Below are 24,604 nucleotides of genomic sequence, written 5' to 3'. Positions count from 1 at the left end.
GAGTCACCTAAAGCCCCTCTTATGCGATCACAGAGGGGAAAAAAAAAAAAAAAAATCATTCTTCCAAATTAAGTATGATTCCACAAAAGCAGTGAGGAATGGTGAAGGAGACAGGAAAGTAGTTGTTTACAGGGTTTTTTGGGGAAAAAAAGTATAAAATAGAAAAAGTATTAGAGATGCACAATTATCTCCCTGGAGAGAGCTCCACCTCTGCCCCAGTAACCGACATTTACAAAGCAACTGTCATCCATAGATTTTTCCTCTACTTTATAGGCTCACAATAGGAAACAAAATATTGTTTCTACTACACAGAATTTATGTTATCAATTACCTTTATGGCTCACAAACACTGTTTCCCTTTGAAAGGCAACCTAGAGGCCAGAGAAGCACAGTTACTGTCTTTAAACATCCAACCAGGATGAAGTGGGATCACTTAAACCAGCTGACCCTCAGACACAGTTTAGGCAGGCAGGCACCTCACATCTGAGTGGGCTTTAACCAGTGCTTGGAGGGGAGGGTTACAAGGCTGCACACCATTGTAGGAGTCGGGTTACAGGAAGGATGCTGGACGAGGCATCATGGGAAATGAAGTCCAAATGTACTTCCATGTACAGGAGTAATGAGGTACCCCTGGTGATTAGTCAGGGGAGTCACATGTTACTTTGAACCCACGTATATAAGGTGTTGTTTCATTTGAATAAAGAGGATTTGGCTGAGAACCCCCAAACTAGCCAGGTCTACGTGGTTTGTATTAATACTCCATACACCATGGCCTATGCAGAAGGGCAGAGGCAGGGAGCCCGCACTGCCACATGGAGGGACATGACCTCTCCAGGACAGCAAGCCTAAGCAGGCCAGGCACAGGTATGGCTGTGGTGCATAGGAGTGGCAAAGGAGCAACTCAGCGGCAAAGGAGCAGACCTTGGATCAGGTCACCAACCTGATCCAACCAAGCCTCTAGGAGAGAGATACTTTTGTGGCCTTAACAACTGTTTTGGGACTGGTGAGCACAAGACATACATGCACACCAGAGTGCCTGGGGAAGCCGCCAAGGCTGTCTGAGGTCCTCTTCCCCCAGTTAAGCATCTCAGTTCTCGCCCTGTCTCCTGGTACAGGCAGCAAGGGAAGCTGTGAAGTCTGTAGGCTCAGGGATAGCCAGCCCTTGGTTGGACATGTCCCTCGGCAGCCTGTGGTAACCCAGTTTTCAACATGGCACATCCAGAAGTGTCTTCCACACACCACTACCTGACCAACATCTCTCTGAGCAACATTAGTTACCCCACTGAAAGCAAGGCAGGAGAACAGAAGATGACCATAGCTGAGTTAGCAAATTCCTCACTTCACTGTGAAGGTGTTACCTTTGCCTGCTGCAGGGCCTTCTCAACTTTACTGGGTTCGCTCAGTTCACCGGCAATGGACTGCTGCTTCCCCTCCAGCTCGCTCAGTGTGTCCTTCAGCTGCTGCAGGGACTCCACATACTCCTGGCTTGGCTGGTTTTCTGTCTCTGGTACCACAGAAAAGAGTAATGGAACAAAATACAAGATAAAGAAACAGATGCGAGACACAAATTATAGATGTGAACATAATCAGCCTTCCAAGAGCTAAAAAAAACTCTTCTGCTGATAACAATATTTTTCCTTTAAAAATATGAAATATATATATAACGTATAAATATGTATTATATAGAATAAAATAAGAAATATGACAACCTCCAAAAACATTTATACACTCTATCCCATTTTCAGAATTTTTCTTATACACCTAAGCACCTAAATCTGTTGGGGTCGGTGGGGTCATGGAATCGATAGTATTTTGACATTTACATGTCTCGACCCCCCACAATTTAGTATTTTTCATTTTTAAAACTTTTAGATCTATCTCTTATTTGTCTGCAAACATAAACAAAGATATCTACTATACACAGAAAACAAAGTATAACATATAATAGCAATATAGTACACAGCAAGTAAAATATACACACTATATATAGTAACTATATAAGCTAGTATTTAGATAGATATATATACACACACACATACACAAAATACATATTAGTGTAATAGTAGGGTTTGTGTTTTCGTGGCTTTTTACGTTTTTTGTATATATATATATATATGTACACACACACAAACATATGAAAATAGCAGCTTTTAGCCTGTTGTCAGAACAGAGATGCTATCTAGCAAGAGTGAAAAGAGAATTAAAGTTTGGTTGGAGTATCTACTTCCAATCTTCAACTGCTTCTCAAAATTTGTTCAAGCCAGCCCTCTGTGGAATCCCAGGCAGGAGACAGCACCTCATTCTGGCATTTCAGAATGAAAACAACAGATTTGGACAACTGCTGCAAACAGGATTTCGCCTGTAAGACCTGTACTGTGGTATGCACATTCTCTGCCCTTGGATTCCTAGGCAATTTTGTTACTACCACAAGTAAAAAATAATCTAACCCTTGTTCTCACTCACCAGGTACCTTTTAAACAGCTTACTGTCAGAACTGTCCTACCGTTTATAAAAATGAGTCAACATTTTTAGAGAGAATCAGAGTTATCTAGCTTCCTTTTCTCAAAAATCCAGGATCAATTTAAAGGGGATAAAAAAAGAATTCAGTAAAAAGCAGATAGGTGTTCTGTCAACTAAACTACAGCAAATCCTGGAGGAGAAGAAAATAGTTAAAATAGCCTCACACTGACAAAAAATTGAGTCACAATTGCCATTAAAAAATGCCCATAGAGATGAGACTGCATAGCAGTCCATGAGGGATTTTTAAGAAGCTCAAAGAAGAGCCATGAAAGGAGCTGTTCTTCTGTCAGTCAAAGTCTACCAAGTTTAGAAATGTGCAAGTGACACCACCAGCTTTTTCTACCAGTTATATGGCTCTGGAAGGTCTTTTACCTAGCAGCAATTCAAACCATGCTGAAAACTGAAACCCTGAACTGACACTTCCCTCTGCACTTCAGCAATATAATTTCACTGCAGGTTGTCTCATTCAAAAAAATACACAAGTACAAATTTAACATATTAAAATATGTAAGATGTTTTTACCAAGCAATAACTGCTTCAAGTATACTGATAACACCTCAACTGATGTGTGGCATGAAAAAATAAGCAGTCTTTTTGTTACATGGTATATAATTACCAAAATACACAATATCAATAAAATTATTCAAAAGTACATGAACTCAAAACAGTTATAAAATAATCATTCATCACAGTAAGAATGAAAGTATACTCTTGTAACTTGAACATGGCAGATGGATACATTATTCACAGTTTTCTGCATGGTTATAATTGAAGCACGCAGGCCTGGTGCAATACACTATATAGATGGCCCAACAATTTAGTAACTGAGACTATTTTTATTACACACAGGATAAAGGGTTAATGCTCTTCCATTTGGAGCTGCTAATAAAACACTTCCTCGAATTCCTCCAAAATAAAAACCAAGGGAAAAAAAAAAATCTTCTTATAGGTCTGTGCTCTTGCTATTGAGTTTAATATATTACCAGAACTACATATTTTGTGTGTTACATTTAAAATCATTTAGAAACCAGCATGACTGGTTTGAATATTTACAATGAAATTTTTAATGTAACAAAAGCCCAAGTAGAAGCTGCCTGAAAAGCAAGCCAGATTCCAAATCACTTCAAAGATGAAATTTGCAAAAGGAATTATGTATGACTCATGTGCTCAAAGCTATGAAAAAGAATAAATTTCACATGCGCACTTCCATTTTAAAGGTCCTTCTAATCTTCCATTTTTCATGTCTAGTATTATTATTTATTTCTGTAAGTGTCAGAGAGACATTGATTTTCAAACTATCCACCTTAAATATGTCTTGTTAATTCCTTAAATGAAGTCTCAGGAATGTCGCATCCTTCCATAATCGCTTTTAACACGATGGAACAATGTATTTTAAAGTGTGCGCAGAGGAGGCCATAAAAATATACTTTCCCTTGATAAAATAATTTTGCCAGTTTGACTCAAAGCTAAGTAGAATCAATACAAAAACTCTACCAGAATACAAAGAGTTCTCAGTCAGCTCAAAAAATCAAAAAAAAAAATATCAGAACACAGGTAAGCAGGAGGCACTTTGTTTAAAAAAAAAAAATATATATATATTTTTTTACCTTTTTTCAGCTGTTGGTGATGTTCCTCTAGTTTCTGATGAGTCAACTTGAAGTGATCAAGAAAACCATTCAAATTCTCCTGAATGAAACTTGCAGGCATGGGCTGAGAGGTGAGTGCCTTGCAGGTGGCTTTCAGATGTTCCAGCTGTGGACTCAGGCTTACCAGATGTGTTAACTCCCGCTGTGAAAGATTGAAACCAAGACCCAAACTCATAGTTGCCTTGTTAACAGAAGGATTTTACTAGAGCTACTGCAGCACAGATCTTCCACATTACTAGGGCAACAACATTAAAGTATTCCTGATACACAGGTACCAAAATCTTCCAGTCAAATCAGGCACCCTGCATGCCTTAGAAACTGAATTACCTTACTGACTAGGCTAAGCTCCTCTGGGGCATCCTGTGCTTCTGACACCTTCCAAGCAAAATTAACAAGTTTTGCCAGACTTACCTGACATAAGTCTTTCCGGACTGCTGAGGGTTGGGATGCTGAAGAAGCATCATTTTTAAGCCAGTCATCCTTCTCAATTAAAGTCTTCTCAAGCTCATTTATTTCCTTCAAATAAGCATTTATTTCTTCCTGGTACTTTATCTTTCTGGCCGCTTCTTCTAGATTTTGAACCACGTCTTTCCACCCCGACAATATTTTCTCCATCATAGTTTTTATATCCACTGTAGGAAGTCCTTCTAAAAAGATTATATAAATTATCACTATATTAACTGCAACACATTTTGATTAACAGACATTTAAACCTTCTCTTCAAATACAGGTGCACATTTGCATTATTATGCAAAATGCTTTGATTCCAAGTCCACTATCTATAAATCTATACTTATTACTTAAAGTGCTTCAGCTTTATATTTCCATGTTAACAGTAAAATGAAGAGTGAGATATTCCACTCCCATTTTGAGGAAAGACACATGGAGAGGTTTTTTTGCTGCACTGCTTTAGCACGAATGGAGCCCAATGCTCTTGTTAGGGCAGCCAAGCTTCTACAAGAGTACTTGAAGACCCTGCTCCATAGATCCTGCCCGTGCTTCACACACTGACCAATCTGCTTGGCACACCTACCACACAGCAGCACAGCAGCTGCAGCCAGTCACACAGAAGGAGCATGCACACAACAGCCAGTCACTGCCATTACGGGCTGTAGATTGGTTATTTTCTATGTATTCCAACATTTATAATGACAAACAAAAAGCAATTTCTGTATCTTACTTTTTGCTGATGCAAAGCAGCTTTTCAACTATGCATTTTTTTATTATAGTCAACAGACACTGGTTTCGTAGTCATGACCTATCAAAGCTGAAGGGGTTTGTAGACGTTTGGAAACAATGAACAGATAAAAATTTTTACAACCCAAACTCCAGGTCAAATCAGTGGCTTTCAGCCATCAGCTTCAGTGCAATGGCACCCACTGTAAAAAGTCTCAGTTGTAGTAGGCTAGGAGGAGAGGATTGGAGATGCTTAGCAAATTGGGGTATATATGCAAAGAGTCTGACTGGAAAAATGTGACAGTCAAGAAATCTAATGGAAATCAGCATTTTCCAAAAGGAATGCTGGTCAGTGTGCAGGACAGTGACACCATCCTGTCGGCTGTCTACCAGTCCATAGTAACTTCACCAGAAGTCAAGCGTATAGCAGATATAAAAGATTGTCTCTAGATGATATAAACATCTCTTTTATGGAGATCACATTTCACTGATGGAGTTTTGTCTCTATGAAACAAGATTTTGGCAAGACTTTAAGATTCAACTTTCACAGATGTTAACTATAAGATCCCATGGATAAGTGTTTTAATTGACAATCAATCATTTTCTCAAATCATGTAAACATCTCTCTTGTCTTTGAGCCATGAATTGTGACTGTATCATCAAAATACATTGACAGTTTTTCCTTCCCTCAAAAGCATGTAACTGCCATTGTTACTAAAATCGAAATAATTTCTTAAAATAATTCTTAAAAGACTGCAAATGAGCACATGCACAGTAAAGAAGAATAATAATGCTTTTCTATAAGCTTTAATGAAAACAAAACACACAGGTAACTAGTAACGGTAACAATGACCAGTGTCTCTGAAGGAAAATAAATGGAGGGAGAGGGACAGAATATATTGTGATGCTTAACTAGAGATAACATTTCAATATGATTTCCCAGCAACTCAACTGATTAAATCACAAAACAGAAAAACCTTCAAGTTGCTTACCCTTTCCCATTTGATCCAAAAGAACATGTCCACTTCGTTTCAGTTCATCTAACTTTTGGCTTTTTTCAACTCTTTCTTTTTCAATCACCTTTAAAATGAAACGCAAAAGAATAGTTTCAGTGAGGGTTATTTTTCCTGACTTCCCTCTTTCCCCCACTAACATGTATTTTCCCACTACTACCCAAAACACATGCAGTTTTCTTGAATACAGCACCTTCTAGGATGCCTGTTAGTTCTGTTTGTTCAGAAAACAAATGCCAAAGGAGTTAGCTCTCACAAGTACCAAGCAAGAAAGAGAAGGTACAACAGCACCAGGAATAAAATATTGTTAAAAGGGTTGATGGTCCTGCAATGTGAAATAAGATATTGGGACAAGAGCTGAAACAAATCACTTGTGATCAAAAATTGTAATTCTTTAATGCAAAATAGTGGAGAAAAGACCTTTTTTTTTAGTAGTCCCTTCACCTCCACAGTCTCTGAGATTTCCAGTAGACTCTCAGAAGCTCTAGTGCTTCACTCTCCTTCACAAAGATATGGTGAAGGAAATTCTATATGACTACCAAGATTTTTAAAGGAATAAGTTCTTCACTCAAGTCATACATATTTGGTGTATATTGCTGTGTGAGTCAATAGGTAGAATACATACACAGAGGAAAGATAAGTTCCTTTGCCACCAAGCCACAACTTCAATATCCTCTGTGATTACAAAGAATCTCCAAACAAAAATCTTTTTGGAACTCTTGTCAAAGGTCATTACTCTGGTTTAGACTTGCTACAGTAAATTCAGAAGCATGCGCTTATTTGCACAGCTGGGAAGAACAAACACTTTTCTACCCACTTACAGCCCAATCATTTAAAAACAGCTGTTCACAGGAACCCGGTGTTCATCTTGGAGCCTTTCTAATAAACAGCTTATAAACATTCATAAAGATCTATAAATAAACTATTGGGAGGGTTGTTTTGGTTTTTATTTTCAACAGTGCTCTCATTCCAAACATTCCTACTGGCACCATTTTGTACTACAGCACTAAGGAGGAGATTCCTTATAGATATTTTTAAGTATTGTTTTTGAATTCAAAAGCAGCTTCAGGTCCTGCTAAAGTTCCAGTAAGCCTTCATTAACAAAGCATGCTCAAGGACCAAAAAAAGGCAAGAATACATTCCCGAAACAGAAGGAATATAAGATAAAATGGCTATTTCATGGCTCCCACAGGATTCTGTAAAATTATGTATTCTGTCTGGTAGCTCAGCAATACTGTACACAAGTTGTAACTATCATGTTTTCTCCAAAATTAATAGAAGAAACATGTCGAAACATTATAACAACACACCACTTTGGACCCTGGGTGGTACAGTGCGTGAGTAGTGTCACAGCATGACTCACTGAGTCTCTGAGCACCCCGCTGGCCTATCTCTGCCAAAATTATAAAAGTAGTGTCAATCAACACCATTTCTGACTGTGAAACATGAAACCAAAATGTTATTTAGTGTAAAAGATAATAATCCTGAAGACAGACACTTTTCAGAACTCCAAAGTAGACATCAGTAATATACGTTTTTAAAATTTCCTGTGGATTATGCAACCCAACACCAGCAAAAACAGCGTGTCCAGCTGGTCAGAGATTTCCATGTATGTCCAGTTCTGAAACTATTTAACTAAAGGACTTAATCCCCTCAAAGCATGTGGATCAGCCCAGCTGACAGCCAGCTTAGATACAGAGGATACTATTCACTGAAACACTCTCTATCTCCCCATTTTACCTTCAACTTTTCTTTCATGCTTGAAGTTTCTCTCATCTTCTTGTATTCTTTGATGTCTGCTGCCTCAATGGCAGATTTTGATTTTGAAATCCAGTTCAAGAGCTCCGCACTTTCAGCATCAAACCTGGTTTAAAAGGTCAGACAAGGGTTTGGTTTCTTGGGGTTTTTTTTCCCCCCCATTCAGTCACTCTGTCTTAAATATCAGAAGTCTTAAAGTTCAGCACATTACTCCATCCTAAAACAGCAAGACTGCACACAAAATTCATGCTTCTTATATTACTACTCACAGGAAGTAGGGCAGAGACAGACTTTCAAAAACCTACTATCATAAAAATTATGCCCATGGTATTAGCCTTTGGGAATAAATTAGGAATGCATTTATTTCTCATTTTTTATACATAGCTTCATGCAAACTATAACTGTTTCTTTTAATATGTCACAAAACAGATCTCTCAATGCCGAGTATCTTGAAAGTAATAAACTGAACCTCAGGAACAAGATAAATAAGAATTACAGTTCTAAGTTTCAAAGAAGTCTGCAACACTATTTAGTCTGAAGGAAAAGCTAGCAGCTTAAGCACTCATGGCAGTGACAGTGGACAAATCCTTTTGCACACTTAGCTGACTAAAGATTAGCCTATAGCTTAATGTTTTTGGCTACAGTGGACATGTCTATACTAACATAACTTTCTTAAGCCTAAAACCTCTAAGTTTCAACCTGCCATCACCAAAAGAAACCAAATCAACTCTCAAATTAACCAATATTATACAGAACTTAAGAGGAGGACAGATATACTTTACAGACCACAAGTCAGGCCATATTACTGTTATACTAAACAGTGTAAATCCTAACATGGAATAACAGCATCTCAATAAATGCAAAGTCACTGACCTTCACTCAAAGTTTTCCTGAAAAACCAGCAAAATTCTACTTACTAGTCATTTCTTGGTTTCAACATAAGTAAATGGAATAATGTAAAAGCATCAGAAAGTTTAAACTATTTTTACTGACCCTTTCTTTAATGCAGTTTGAACTCAAAGAAAATAGATGACAGGTAAATCACTTTTGCTTTCAAAATCTAATATAGTTTTCACAGTTCGTGATACAGAGAACAAGATTGATGGGTTGCTGACTGCTTTACTGCCCTGGGACACTCAGATGCACACAACACCCCCACCAGGGCTCAGAGGATTTGACCAGTGTCCTCAAGAGGGTTTGGGAAGGTTGCTCACCTCTCCAAACCTCTATTCCTCCTCCAGAAAAAAAAGAACTCTTTTTCACTGTGCAAACACACATCACCTAGCATAGAGACCCCCCCACTCTTGACACAGCCCTCTATCCTTGCCCTAAACAGCCTGCCAAAGATTTAAACTAGTGACACCTCAAAGAAGTGCTCATTTTCTCAGCCAAGCACAAAAAGCAAAATGTTGAGTATAAGGCATTTACTTCCTTAATTTATCTTGAAACAATTCCTTTAGTTTTAGGTGTGCTATTTATGAATTCAACACAAGTTATTAAATACTGGTTAGCCTAGAGGAGAATAGGCTCCAGGGAAACTGAAAGAAAATTGGGGAGGGACTATCAGGAATTGTATTGATAGAACAAGGACTAAATGTTTTCAACTGAAAGAGTATATTTCGATTACATATAAGGAAGAAATTCTTCAGTATGAGAGACACTGGCGACTGTCTTCAGTGATGAGACACTGGAACAAACTGCCCAGAGAAGCTGTAGATGCCACATCCCTGGAAGTGTTCTACGCCAGATTGCATGGGGCTCCAAACAACCTGGTCTGGTGGAAGGTGCCTCTGCCCATAGCAGAGGAGTTGGAATGAGATGATCTTTAAGGTCCCTTCCAGCCCAAACCGTTCTATGAATCTAAATATGCAAATCAGCCAGCCACCCCAGAAATACTTGTCAAAGAAGACATCACTGTAATATTATTATTATTACTACATACCAGGGAGATAGATTTCTGAGCCTTTTTTTTGTGCAGTTTCTCCCACTTCTCTCATATATTTATGGTGATTATAAACAAATAGTAAATCAAAATACTTGGCACTTTCACAACACTTTTTAACCAAAGATGAGATGTTTTTACAAAAAGAAGTGAATATAATTAATTCTATCTTTCCAGTAAAGGAGCTAAGGTATAAAGGGTTGAAGACCTGCTTCTAGGAGAAACAAAACACACCCATGTCCCTTGGAAGTTAATGGAAGGTACAGGTTTTCTGTTGCTCTGAAAACAAGACTGTACACAACACTTCCTTCACGTTCACAGAATTGTTTGGGTTGGAAGGACCTCTGGAGATCATCTAGTCCAACCCCCAAACCCACCCTCACAAGTGCAATTTAAGTATTGCTCACTTGCATAAAAGAAGAATCAAAAGCCAAGACAGAGTCTACGTAGTATCTAATGAGCGAGCAAAAATGGTAGTGACATATACTTACTTTTTCTTTGCTTCACTGTCCCCTGGAATTTGCCTTTTCCTTGGGAGTGGTGGCGGGGGCAACTCCTGCCTGGACTGTTCCTTCAACGGTGTTGCTTCTGCAGCAGTCTTCTGTGAAACCTGTGACATTCCTACACTTCCTACAGCTTGAGTTACCTACACAAAATAATTTAGGAAAAGGATCACATAACATTTATAACACAAGCTGAATTGCTTTTTCTTAGTTTCTTTTATTCATCAGTCATAAAAGCCCATTCATTCACTCCTCCAAATGACCTGCTGTCATGAAACACACCTTTATCATAGATGCACTCCACAGAAAAATTTCATTATTCTCATTTTACAGATGGAAACCAAGCATCAATACTCTCGGTTCAACTAGAATTTCATGCCAGTCGAAACGAACTATAATCAACAAAAAAAGGATTATATCTATTTTTCTTCAAAATTTGTTCACAAAAAGAACCAAGGTACCTGAGGTCTATTAACACACAATTCCATATTTTGTATCCATATCTCATAAAACCAAGCCTAGATCTCATAAGGATCTAGGTGAATTTGACCTAAAAACTCACTCATTGCAATAGAAACCTTCCATGTTCCTTAAGGGGTTATAAAGTAAGACCCAAGGGAATCAACCTGTAAGTTCTAAGTACGTGCTTGATATTTAAGGGGAGTGAAAGGATGAAGACAGGATTTGGTGTTTCCTAGCGCTTTGACTCAGACACAAGAACAAACTACAGCCACATGGCTGAAATAAACCCCTTCTCAGACTGCACAACTCATTCACTATACACTAAATGGATCGTGAATCAGTGCCATGGCTTTCATCATAACAACATATTAATATCACATAAAAAGGCACATGAGTTATAAAACTATCAAATAAAATTCTCACAGAAACCAATGGAGTTCTGTCTAAATAAAAACATTACCAAGCACTCAAAACACTAAAATAAACATTTAACAATCCAGCTTGGCTATCATGGTTACACATCAAACAAACAACTACTCTATTTTCAACAGATGAGAAATCATACTCACAGAGCATAAATGCTTGTATGACTCCCATTTATTTATCTATTCTGGGTTTTGCCTTTGTTTTCTTTTAGTATCAGATTTAATCCATTCCCAGCACTCTTATAATGTTTAAAGGCATTTGCATTGATTGATAATACATGGCAAGCCTGCTTTACTCATCAGAAAAATGAAGCTTAATCTGTGTGAGAAAGGAGTAATAGTACTAGTCAGGTTAACAACTTGGGCTTTCGAAGACCAAAAAATGTAGACAGATCTGACAGCAGATAAAGTCAGCCTCATGTGAAAAAACACTCACCTACCTCTCTAGCCTAACACCAAGAACTCTCCTGGGCAATTTCACTGACACAGTATCAGCGAAGTTTGCACACATACAGTCATCTAAAAAGCTAACAAGTAATAAAGCCCTGTTAAGTACCTGGTTAGAGTAATCCTCTAGCTTCTGAACCAAACTGTCCCACCTCTGAGTTAGTTCTTCTTGATCCTGATCAATTTTGCTGGATGCTCTGTCATTCCCAAGGATTTGGGCCACCTCCTGACCTAGCTCATTCAGCTGGTCTAGTGTTTGACGTTTCATACCCATGTCCTCTTTCAAAATCTGAAATTAAAAGCAAGCATTAAAAGATGACATCAAGTATTCTGCTACCCCTTAGCTTTTAATTCCCTGTCTGGGAGGGGAAGGGTGTTGTGGGGGTGGTGACAGAGGTGAAAAATGTACTACCTGAGTCAAATGAACAGTTCTCTCATGTAAAAACAGCCCTAACAGACACTCTTTTTAAAGAGCACATCCTTGAAACAGCTTCTAAAGCAACCAGTAGTATCTTGAGTAACAAATTATTAGTTCAATGAAATAAAAAACAAACCACACTGCAAACCTACACTTTGGAAAACACAGCTGACTGGTGGTCTGCAAAAAAATACAAATTCCGTCAATCATCTAGGATAGCTCTTCCAAAGTTTGGTACACCAACCTGGAACAGTCATAGAATAGGTTGTACCAATTTTTTTTAATTCATGTGAAAGAATCCAGCAGGAGAGAATGTTGCCTGGCTTCCAAAGTGTCATGCATTCACAGCTCCTACTAGGGTCAAACTGGTAATTTGCCATTCATTTAGTTTATGAGGTTTGATGGGACAGCGCAGGATAGTGATACTCACTGCTAGTTTTCGAACATTCACACTCAGGTCTGTTTGATCTTTAAAGTTGCTTGTCTGGACCTTACTCAAAGCCTCTTCTTTCTCAATTAACCAAGCTTTCAATAAGCACTGCAAATTGTAAGAAAAATAGCACAAGAAAATATCAGGTTTGTCAAACAGCTACTGACAACTCCTTCTTTAAGATCTTTGCATTCAAGGCGCAATTCTACAGTCTTTATACGCAGGAATTTCAGTTGACTTCAATAATAGATAAAATGGGACAAAAATATCAGATTAGGGAATGCAGTAATACTTTCCAGCAAAACAATTTCAATAAAACCATTTCTCAATTTATCAGAGCACATTTCCCCCAAAGATATTTATAGCAAACAGACATCCATCCTAAAGCTGACATAGGATTTCATCAAAATGGCATGTACACTTTTGGTTTTCTACCCTTCTTCCTCCATGACTCAAACCCAGTTGTTACAAGTATTTTCTCACAGAAGCTACACCGCTGGTAATTCAAAATTCTTTTAGTCCAGGCAGTCGATCAAAGATACTAATTAGTCACCTCCCTGTCTATGGTACCTACTTTCAATTGCAAAATAACTTCAGCAAATACTATTTCATTAACTACTGAAAGCTAGAGTGGTCTGCTCTGAATAGTTCTAACTCGGGGATCTTGAACTTCTTCCATTTTTTTTCTAGGAAATCTGTCCTGGGTCTCACTTGGTTTCAGTCATATAGCACTCCTATGGTAACACCAGCAATAACTGGCATCAAGTATCAGGAAAGATTTTCTAGAGAATATATTATGTTGCAACATATTACTGCTGCTGCTGCACAGCAGTTTCCATGGACTAGAATGCCCAGTTCTCAGTTGCATAGCCACTGTTGCACTGCTGTTCCTCTGTGTTTAAAAATAAATCATACAGCAAGGCAGACCTTTTTGTTCTTTGAACAACACAGTTTACAAAAGCCACTAGGTTCCTCAGTCTAGCTGTATACTTTTGTCATTGTCCCAGAACTTACTACAGTAACCTGTGGGCCAAAGGGTTAAGGCAATTTATATTTCCAATGTAAACCAATATGCAAAACGTACAGATAGAAAATACAGTGGTGGTGGAAATGCCATAAGGTTGTGAGAAACAAAATTATAACATCACATACTCCATGGAAAAATCATGCTGGCATCCCAGCCAACATATTTTATGCATAAGAGGAGCTTAAAAACCCTTCAGTGTATTCAGTTAATTTCTGCTAAGTCAGCAGTCAAAGACAACTCTCCCTAGAAAACTGAAACATAATTATCACAGTGCTAAGAAGTATCTGACATCTGGCACCAATTGAGGAATTTGTTTCCTGAGTGGTAAGAATTGTGGTTTCCAAAAGCTTTCTAGGCAGCCACATAAAGGCCGATGCATCACTGTTGCATCTCTCTATATATTTGGCCAAAATGGAAAATGCTAGTACCTAAATGTTTTTAGCTACTTTTCTGTTAAAGTGTTTGTGTATTCAGTTCTCAAGTAGTTTCAAACTATAACTTTAAGTCACTTGATCATTCTTAAGGACAGAGAACTGTAATTCAAACCTCTTAGTAACAAATGCCTTGTTCAGTTGAACAATGAATGCAAACATAGGCTAAATCTAAACCAACTAAAACAAACTTGTATTTCCTCATTATTCACTGACATTCTACATTAAACACATCCATTGTTTCACTTTTACACAGCAACATAATTATATACAAATTAAAAAAAGCTGAATGCAAAAGCAACTCCAACAGAAGATGACATTTTTAACAGTACTGTAAGAGCCAATGAGTGGTCAATTTTCCCCATAAAAATATAAGGGTGGAAGAGGACAGAAATATATTCACATAGAGTCACTAAAACTAAGAGCACTTGGAAGTTCATACTTTGACATACACAGCAAGGATTTTTGGGTAATTGTTATTTCTTAACTCAGAGTTACCATGACCAAGAGTTGCAAAAGACTGTTAGCACACAATTTTCTGGACATACATGCACAGATGACAAAGCAGTATTTCAAAGAAATATATATATAAACAGATACTTGGCATGGGATAAACCAAAATTTCAACCTTGGGTCCATATCAACAAGGTCACATGAGCTAGAAATTCAGCTTATCAATATACTACAAACAGATACAGAAGGGGTCACGGAGAAACACATAAGCAACCCCAAAACCCACAGACAAAAACATCCTTGTCAAAGAAACCAGGCTGCAACTGATACCAACAGCTTATCAGCACTGTTCAACTTCTTTTAAGTGTCTACACAATCTGAGTGTACTGTTGTTTAAACAATAGCTTACAGTAATAAATATCATTTAAGGGGAAAAAAAACAATTTCAGTAAAACCTTCAAACAAAAAAAGCCATCAACTATTTTAAACTGTAGCATCAGGCATGCAAACCTAGCACACATGGTTGTGTTAACACACTTTTATGCCATCAGTTACTTTGTGTTTGAGTAGTATTTATTATATACGTAAAATACATGATATCAAAGCAAGAGAACACTCACAATTCTTGACAATTCAACTGTTCAGCTGAACTCAGCAAAATGAAACATGCTGTATGCTTCATTATATTGACCAAATGCTTGATGCTAATGATTTTGAAAATAGTTATCTATTGATTAGCTGATTGCACAGTCGTGTATGTGTACCCATGTTGGAAGCACATATACCTTAATCAGGAAAATTTCTGTAATTACAAAACCACCAGATACTTAGAGAACTCATTGTAATTTTGCTATCATGGATATTCACACTTCTTGGCCATTTTGCAAGATTCCTTATAAAATAATTTCCAAGGTGTTATAAACTTTCTTTCTCAAAACTTTGGAAAATACTTCTCTTGCACTTCAGAGCTATTCTAATCCTCAAAAAACAGTGGGAATCCAAACAATAACAAAGCCTAGCTTTTCAAGGCTTTTTTCCCCACCCTAGTCGGGGGCTTGATTGTTTGTTTGGGTTTCTTTGGATGGTTGTTTTTTCCCTTCCACAAATCAACTGGTCAACCCTGAGTAACTGAACAGCTACCAACCTGTTCTTCCAGCAACTCTTGCCATAAAAGCTGAATTTCTTGCAGCTTGACCCGTCGATCCTCAGTCCAACGACAAACTGCTGTCCACCGCTCACCAAGCTTCTACAAAAGCAGGAAATGCTCGTGAATGATCACAAACCTCAAAAAGAAACTCTAAAACCAGATACTCAAAAAAAATTTCTACTTCACATTAACCTCTTCCTTCATTATATCTACCTCCTTGTCAGTTACTGCTATCACCATATTGCACAGAACTGGAGATTAACACTTTCAAAAACATTCACTCATGGCCTTACCTCTGCTCTTGCTGAAGTCAGTGAGCTATCTGATTGACTTCAAAGGGAGCAAACAAAGTAGCGCGAATTCTGTTCGAATAAATTCTGTCCCACACTCACTGTACCTCAGGTTACAGTCCTAACTTCTGATAAAAACAGGAAAATACTTCACATGATACTCCCTAGATAAATCATGTTCATATCTTTAAATATTTTTCCTATCAGATTTTAACTTCCTAATAAAAATTACTTATATGAAATAAGAGTTGCACTATGCACCTTCCCATTTTATGAAACTGCTGTAAGGATATACTACAAAAGTATCTAAGCCATTGGGAATGCAAATAGGAATTGAGCTTGAAAGTCACCAAAGCACTTTTGCAGGTTTTAGCTTGAGCTAATTTAATAATTTTTTTAATTAGTATTACTTCATTAAAAAAAATAATTTAAATTACTTTCTACAATAAATTGTCTTTAAACACAAAAACACTAATTAACAATTATACGGAGAGATTTTAAGTAACTGTTACTACAGTTAAAAAATAAAGGCTCTACCATTTTACCTGCAATTGTTCCTCCAGAATAGCTGTTGCACTTTCCCCACTGTTTTCATCGACAATGACAACCATGTGCGTTAGGGAGTTTACCTTCACCTGTTCCGCCTCTAGATCACTCTGCAGGCTCTATAAGAACAAAACAGAGGTTACCAACTTTGAATACATTTGCTAATCTGCTCTTTTGGCCACACGGACTATCACAACTGCTGTGGCAAAGGAAGTACTTCAGATCCAACAGTAAAGCACAAAATCACTACACAGTTTTAGTAAATGTAAGCAAAAGGCTGCTAGAAATGAACCCAAAACCATTCTGTTGAAATACTGGTAAACATGGGAGTGCTTTAAGCACCATACTTGACTAGGAGAATCATGACAACTGCACTGACTTTCTATATATCTAATGTTATAGGTTGGAGAGCTTAAGTGTTTCTATACAAAGCTGTTATTGTTAATAAGCAAGTACCATAGGGCATGCCAAACAGGGAAAATCACTAAGAACATTCATCTGTTAAGAGCTGACAATATAATTCCCATAAATACCAACAGTGTAATAATTGATCATGATGTTAAAAGCCAATAGTTAAGAACTGCAGAAAACGTGCAGTTCTGATTAGTTTAAAACAATATGAAGATTTAAATATTCATACAATAAAATTATAGAATAACAGATTCCATGGTTAAAGCCTACCTCCAAAATATTTCTGCAAGATCAATAAACCTTTACAGTACTATAAATGTCACTTTTCATCCCCGCATATCCTAAGCTACTCCATGAACAACACGCCTCAAACTTCCCCGACTTTGAAGACAAAAGAATGAAAATGTGGGACAGAAAACTACACAGACCAAAAATAGTCCACTGTTCTTGTTCTGTGAGGTATGTCCCATGCTGGGAAGAAGGTCAAACCTCAGCACTAAGCACAAAAACTAAAGCTGCAACCACGACAAATATCAAAAAGGACATCTTTCTCCTTCACATCTCTTCCTTATTATTGCAGGATAAAAAGGCTGGACTTGCATCCAAAAACTCAACTGAGAGACAAACTACTTCCAAAATATTATGCACATCGGAGAACAGTGTCTATGCACCCCTTTAGGATGCAATTCCTGTAAAAGCAGGGACTGGAATCACTGACTTGGAAAGCCCTTCCTGATACCACATTACTTTAATCTGCAAGGCTCAAGCATGCCTGCCACTCACTAAGGGCAAGTTTGTCCACAGTATATACATAGTACATACTGTTCCTCACACCAACAATTTACCAGGAGAGGTCTTTGTCTCTGCACAAAGTAAGGGTAACAATTTTCCCTACAGGTTTCACTTCCTTCATGAAGCAAATATAATAGTCAGCAGTGCCCAAGCCTTCAGTTAAGACTTCCAATTCCTTTCTACCCCATCATCCTCCTTTTCCAAACACCAAATGCAGCCATGTATGACTTCTGACACAATCAAGTTTCTCAGCTAAAGAACCCACTAGTGTACACATCTTTCAGATACTTCTCCCATACATATTAGATAGCAGACAAAAAGGTTTACCTTATGTTCTTCCAGCTGTTTTTGAAGGGACACCAAATCCTCCGCTAAGAGCTGAGATTCCAGCTTCTGAATGCGTTCTTCTGTGACTGTCAGCCAGTCAGATAGCTGCTGCAACTGCTGCTTCTGGAGCTCCATCAGCATGTCATGCAGGCTGCAGGGGGAAGCACAGACTGAGTTATTTCAGAAACAGCTTTCCCAGGAAAGAAACTAAATCCTAGTTCATATAGGAAAGCAGCAAGGCCATTCATAAAACAGTTACCTAGCACCAAGTAAACTGTTCAGCATTAAGCTAAGGAACACATTTCAGTATTCTTGTTTCCTTCTCTCTCTTTCTCAACAAAAAAAGTTCATGAACTATGCAATTTATATCAGTGATTGTTTCTTCCATCAGAGATTTGCTGCTAATAAAGCCTCTGCTGAGAGTCACAACAAAATGCAGCTCTTACCTTGGTAACCCATATGCAGGAAAAAATTCTTCTGAATGGTTTTTAGCTGTGTAAATACCCATAGCTATCCACATCCACTTTATAGAGACACTTACGTGTGTTTTTAATACTCTTTCAGTAGTTTATGTAACTACTGCATTTAGATACCACATATTTAGTCTGGCACATCTACATAGCATAACAGTCTCAAAGTGTTTACATTATAAAAAAAACCCACCCCAACCAGTTAAAGTCATTCCTTTTGTTTCACCTTGGAAAGTATGAAGGTGGATTTCATGTCACAAACTGAAGTGTTAATTCTAAAAAACATTCTTACAAACAGATGCAAACCGACTTCTCCAAGGCACAGCAAGCACCCACCAGAAGTTGGTGTGTGCCTCTAGAAGAGGTTATGTGCCACAACTCACCGGGACTGCCTGTCCATGCTCTCCACCCTGAGTTCCTCCCAGCGGGAGTTCAGCAGCAGCATTTGTTCCTGAATCTCAAACTCCTCTTCAGGTGACAGATTTCCCTGGGCCACCAGTTGGTTTCCAGCCTGCAGAACACTGCCAACACTGCTCTGGTGCGCAGTCAGTTCCATCATAAACCCCTGAAAATAGTACAAGCAGAGATATCAGCATGGGGTCCTACAGGAGTTTATGAATTCGTAAATATCCTAAAAAACTGTCATGCTTGAAACATTGCAGCAGAATGAGTTGGTACTATCAAACACACAAACAACATAGACCCGTTCCTCACTTTGACAAAAGATTTTCCATGAGCTACAAAAAGTCTGGAGTCAGTAAAACAGAATTAATTGAGAAAAAAAAGTTGACCACCTCAATGAAAGATCTGTTTGGTAGAAGACAGCCTTTGAACAAACTCACCAAGAATATGAAACAAACTTACTTATGGACAACAGAACATAATATCTGAAATGTATTGTAGGAAAGCAATTAGAACCCTGTCAGTTACTAACACTCAAAAATTCATATATTTACTGTAAAGCTAGAACACCTCTTCCTTTGGTTCATGGCTTTAAAACTGTAGCACAAGGAAGAAATTCCTCATATTGATCAGCATTCAGATTTTATATGTTACTGTATACAGTAAGCTGACACTGGAGAAAACTAAAACATCTAACATGCCACTTTAAACTTCTATCAACATTAGCACACCTGTCCAGATTTTGAACAGAGTCAAAACAAAATAATTTGGAAACAAGAATAATTTGGAAGAATCAACACAAGTTTCTGAAACAAACTACCCTAATCATCACAAGGACACCACTGAATTAAATTGACGTGATTATCAATTTCAGCATTGCACTCTTTCAACAGCAAGTGACATAAGGCTGACCAGGCTTTTTAGTAGTTGGCAGTAGGTAAGCACTCAGTCTGGATCAGACTGCCTTTGAATTAAGCACACCAATAAACTGCCCACCAAAAGCTGATTTTAAAAAATACGTTAAAGCTTCAAAGCATATTCCACTCTAAGTTCTTCTAAAAAGATCCATTTTCACCTTCAAACAGCCATTATTTGTTAAAAACAAACAAACAAAAAAAAAACCCCAACCACACGTAGACTACATTCAGTTAGAGGTGCCCTTCATTTAGAAAAAGACAGACAAAAGAAACAGAATGGAAGGTCTTGAATAAGGACTAGGAAATGGAAGTTCTGCAGCTTACACACACATACAAAGAAATCAAACCACAACAAAGGAATTTTCAAGAGAAGCTTACTTCATGAGTGGAAAATTGTTCTTTGACTTCCTCAACATCACCAGATATTTCCTCCTGTTCCCGAAATGTGTCCTCAGCTGACAGCAACCATGTAAGAACTTCTTCCAGAGCAGCTTGGTAGCTATCCAAGTCCATATCCACCTCTGTCACTGTGCTGGGAGTCTCTGCTCTAGAACTGTCCTGGTCCTCTTCAAGTACTACAGTCTAGGCAGCCAAGAGAAAAGGGTTGTCTTAGAAGTGCACAGAAGATGCCTTCCCAAAAGATATTAAAAACAGAAAAATTTTTAGTCCTTGACAAAATGTTAAAAGTAAACATTGGATACATTTTAATAGGAAAGGTCAGAGTCACTACTAATTTTAAAATAAAAAAATCTGGATAGAATTCAATCTTGCTCTTTTAACAGTCAATCTCACAACCAAACAAAACCTCATCACTATCACTACCCATCAAAAGTTCCATGGTAAATTCAGTTAAAGATTTCAGACCACCCTCTTCAGCTGGTCAAGACATATGAGAAAGAGAAGTAAAAGCAAGAAGTATAACACAAATGGAACTTTATACCTCAACATACAGGTTTTTGTACATGAATCATAAAAGAAAAAGAAAGACAGAAAGACTCAAGTTAATGATAAAGAAGATAAGATTTTTCATATTTTCCCAGTTGTGTTGTCCAAGACAGAAGGCATGCTTCAGAGATAACTGACAAACATGAAGGTTAGCTAAAATTACAACTTAAGAAATCACAGGCTGACTTTGATGATAAACACACCTGCTGCACGTTGAACTCTCCATCCTCACATTCCTGCTTATATCTCCTTGGAAGAGTTTCCACCTCCCGAATGTCTTCCATTGTGACTTGCTTAGGAAGGACCTCAAACAAAGAGGTTAAATACATAATAATAGACTTTTTGTCTGGAAGCTGTACAGCAACATCTGCATCAAAAAGAAGATATGGGGAAAAATAAATGAAGAAGCTGATTTTCTAAATTATTACTTAAAACACAGATGAGACTACATATTGTGCACATCACAGGTTCTCCTGTTGAGTAGTCTTTAGTAAACTTTTACCTTAAAGACGAGGTTTGACATATATTCAAAGTACTATGAAGGAGAAAAAAAAATAAAAAAAAATTCTACATTTGGAAGTGAATTTGCATTAAAAGGTTTGATGTTTTTGAAGTAACAGCCCAGGCATAAAGTTGCTAAGGAATAAAAACCATTCAGGGGAAATTATTCTAAGCATCTCCCAAGCAGAAACGCAGTTCAGGGACAGTATCCATAAAAAAAAGTATTTCCACTTGGGCCCTACTCCCACTCCCATTATTAGTCAGTTAATTTTCTTATTTTTCATATTGATAGAGTTTCACTGACTCCGGTTCACTTATCTCTTGGGTTATGAGCAGTACCCACTCAGTTAATACTTTTTTTTTTAGTAGAAATTGGTGCTTGAATCTACAAAGTTTCAGAGCTTATCTTACAGAATAAGTCTTTGGATGCTCACTTCAAAGCGGAGCAACAGCTCAGTATTTAAAAAAAAAGAGTCGTAAAAGTTTCCTGGTAAGCATTCCTACACAGTATGTACTCATAGCACTGGCAGCTACTGTTACTCAGTGTATATATAAAGAATAACACATCAAGGTCCTTAAAATGTCCCATTCTACATAATTCTCTACTGTATCTGAAAAGCAGACACCCTTGCAGTACAGTTCCTACCTAAAATGAAAGAAAGTCAGGGTACCAAGTTCAGCTTCCCTATCCACTCTCTGAATAGTAAATCAACCTGAATCTTAATATTCAAAATGCCAAAACAGAAGCACGCACAGACATACCCTTACCCTACAAATTACATTATTTTAAACCCAAAATTAAAGGCTCAAAACAAAAATGATGGAATTTTTATTCCTAGTTTATGTCAGTAGAAGAAATTTCTTTCAAGAGAGCTCAGAAAAACCTCTGGTCAAGTAAAGTAACTATATCCTACCTTCAGGATCTAACAGTTTCTCAATTCCTAAGTGGTTCTTGGCTATGTTGAAAGCATTTTCCATTCGCTCAACAGGGGCCATCTTTAAAACTTTGTCCCAGCTGAAAAGCTCAGGTCTAAAAGTAAAAACAAACCAAGGAAGAAAGTAAATTTTATCTAGGAAAAAAAAATTCCTTAACATACAAAATATCGAGTTATGGATATGATGGTAGCTACAAAATACGTAATATAAACATACACATATATACAAAACACCAACATAAGGTCATATACACAAATGCATAAATACAAATACATGCCTTTTTTTTTTGGGACAATCTGACAATCACAAACCAATTAGCAGACTGCATGTCCACAGCAACATCCAACCTTCCATTCTATGTGTTTTAAACACAGTCATTGACTGCAACAGGAGATCAAATACTACTAATAAGAATACATAAACTTGGTTTAAAATTTATCCCAGAACCAGTTTTCTTCAGCTGTTTCTTACATAGCATTATTGGTATTACACATTTTCTGCATCAGGTACTCATGAGTAATCAAGAGTCACTCTGCTCCTGGAAAGCCTTGTTCCCAACTTGCAGTGTGGCCATCCCAGGCCATCCCAGCCAGGAGCAACAGCAGTCTCCTCCCCACTCGCTCACTCTTCGCCATCCCCCTCCTACTCCCATAATAAAAGACAGCCTACAAAAAAAAAAATCCCATCACAAGCGTTCCTGAGTCACAATGCAAATCAGGCCAAGGAGCTGATTGATTTGCACTGTCAACAGCCTTCAGGTCTCAAGGGGAAAGAGCAGAACACAGAGCAGGAAGCAGGGTGAGCAAATAGGGCCCCCATTCCTAGCAGTACCTACACCAACAGGGGAGGATCAGCCAAGTGCTACACTAGCAGAGCTGTTAGGCTACACAGCCATTGAAATAACCTTCCGTTCTCCTGCAATAGTGGCTTCTCATCAAAACGCTGCTATTGATGCTGTACTTTATAGAACTTGAGGAGGAAGAGATAAGCTTGCCTTTCATTCTTTTAATATTTGATTCAGTTGTGAATTGACTTAAGAGTATCCTTTATCATCTATCAAGTCATTACATTTGTGAAATGGGAAGGCTATAAGCCAGCTGGATCTGATAAGCAAAAAGCCAGAAGCATAGAAACTTATGGAATATGGTACCTCCATGCAAGAGCAACAAGGATAACCACATAGATTCATGTAAAGCTTTAGCAGAGACTCCGACTTTGAAAAACACATTGCAATCAATATATTGCACATGCAGTACCTGCACACTGACACGATAACACAAGTTTTAATAAATTGCAATCCAGGTATTTACCTATGAGTGAGAAAATTGAACAAAAGAGTAGAATTCAGTTCAAAGAGGAACTAAGCTAATATTAGAAAATGAAAGAGACCAGCACAGTAAAATGATAATAAAATTATATGAGGTAACAGGTCACTTAAGTGCTGCAGGTGTTACAAAAAGTTACTAGATACTGTAACCAAGAACTAACAATTATTCATAGATAGAAAAAGAGAAAGATACTAAGTCTCTTAAAAGAGGACAATCTTCATGGATCCCATTAAGTGTCAATTTAAACTAAAATAAAAAAGCAATACTGAAAAAATGCCCCTTAGGTAGGGAAGCACTAGTGTCTGGGTAAGCTAAGCAGCTTTGCTGTCCTACCATTTCTGCAACCTGCCCCAGACCCCTTGCTCTTTTGCAACTGCTTTTAAAGTTTCTCTTCCAGAGACGACCTGAATTTAAACCCAGGTCAAAACTTCTCAGAACGTGGTGCTTCCCTGGCTAAAGGACTTGTGCCCAAGGACAGCAAAGCTGAATTCTGACATGCTGGCAGCTGTCAGGCTCCAAGGAACGGGGAATAAAAGGCTCAGAGATGAGCAGACCCAAAGATTTTAGGAAGCCACACGAAAGCACAATTACTCAGTCAAAGCTTTCAGCAGGGGCTTTTGCTACTTAACAGTGCTCTGAAAAGAGCAGACTTCAGATCATGCAAAGTTCAAGCACACAGGCTCAAGAAATAAGGACAACAAACAGCCTGAAACCAACTTGGCTACCTCTTTCTTCCCTGCTTCCCCTCAGGAAGCTTCCCCTTCCCACCTAGGTCTCATTTGTGTCTAAAGCTGGCACACTCTCCACCACAAAGCTTCACATGCTCAGCACCTGAGCAAAACCACTAGAGGCATATGTGCCAGTAGGAAAACCACCATTACAGTTCACCGCATCCAGAAAAGGGACATGGTGATATTTGTGATAAATTCCAGCAAGACCTT

The 24,604-nt window shown here is 38.0% G+C and overlaps 1 protein-coding gene across 2 annotated transcripts in view; it reads right to left on the bottom strand.

The window, feature by feature from the left end:
- UTRN (utrophin) overlaps positions 1 to 24,604 on the bottom strand; it is a 366,848-nt gene that overhangs the window by 263,522 nt on the left and 78,722 nt on the right. For both annotated transcript variants that reach the window (XM_029962891.1, XM_029962892.1), the window contains exons 7-21: positions 22,314 to 22,429; positions 21,102 to 21,265; positions 20,332 to 20,535; positions 19,018 to 19,199; positions 18,165 to 18,315; positions 16,634 to 16,753; positions 15,796 to 15,897; positions 12,741 to 12,848; positions 12,002 to 12,181; positions 10,547 to 10,701; positions 8,096 to 8,219; positions 6,335 to 6,422; positions 4,578 to 4,813; positions 4,128 to 4,308; positions 1,359 to 1,504 (exon numbers count right to left, since the gene is read on the bottom strand). In XM_029962891.1, coding sequence (XP_029818751.1) covers positions 1,359 to 1,504; positions 4,128 to 4,308; positions 4,578 to 4,813; positions 6,335 to 6,422; positions 8,096 to 8,219; positions 10,547 to 10,701; positions 12,002 to 12,181; positions 12,741 to 12,848; positions 15,796 to 15,897; positions 16,634 to 16,753; positions 18,165 to 18,315; positions 19,018 to 19,199; positions 20,332 to 20,535; positions 21,102 to 21,265; positions 22,314 to 22,429 — 2,257 coding nt within the window. The remainder of the gene's footprint in view (positions 1 to 1,358; positions 1,505 to 4,127; positions 4,309 to 4,577; positions 4,814 to 6,334; positions 6,423 to 8,095; positions 8,220 to 10,546; positions 10,702 to 12,001; positions 12,182 to 12,740; positions 12,849 to 15,795; positions 15,898 to 16,633; positions 16,754 to 18,164; positions 18,316 to 19,017; positions 19,200 to 20,331; positions 20,536 to 21,101; positions 21,266 to 22,313; positions 22,430 to 24,604) is intronic.

The sequence above is a fragment of the Manacus vitellinus genome, unplaced genomic scaffold (genome assembly GCF_001715985.3).
Source record: "Manacus vitellinus isolate BGI_N305 unplaced genomic scaffold, ASM171598v3 scaffold_4_pilon, whole genome shotgun sequence".
In the NCBI taxonomy this organism is placed as follows: domain Eukaryota; kingdom Metazoa; phylum Chordata; class Aves; order Passeriformes; family Pipridae; genus Manacus; species Manacus vitellinus.
This window is presented reverse-complemented; position numbering and strand designations above follow the sequence as displayed.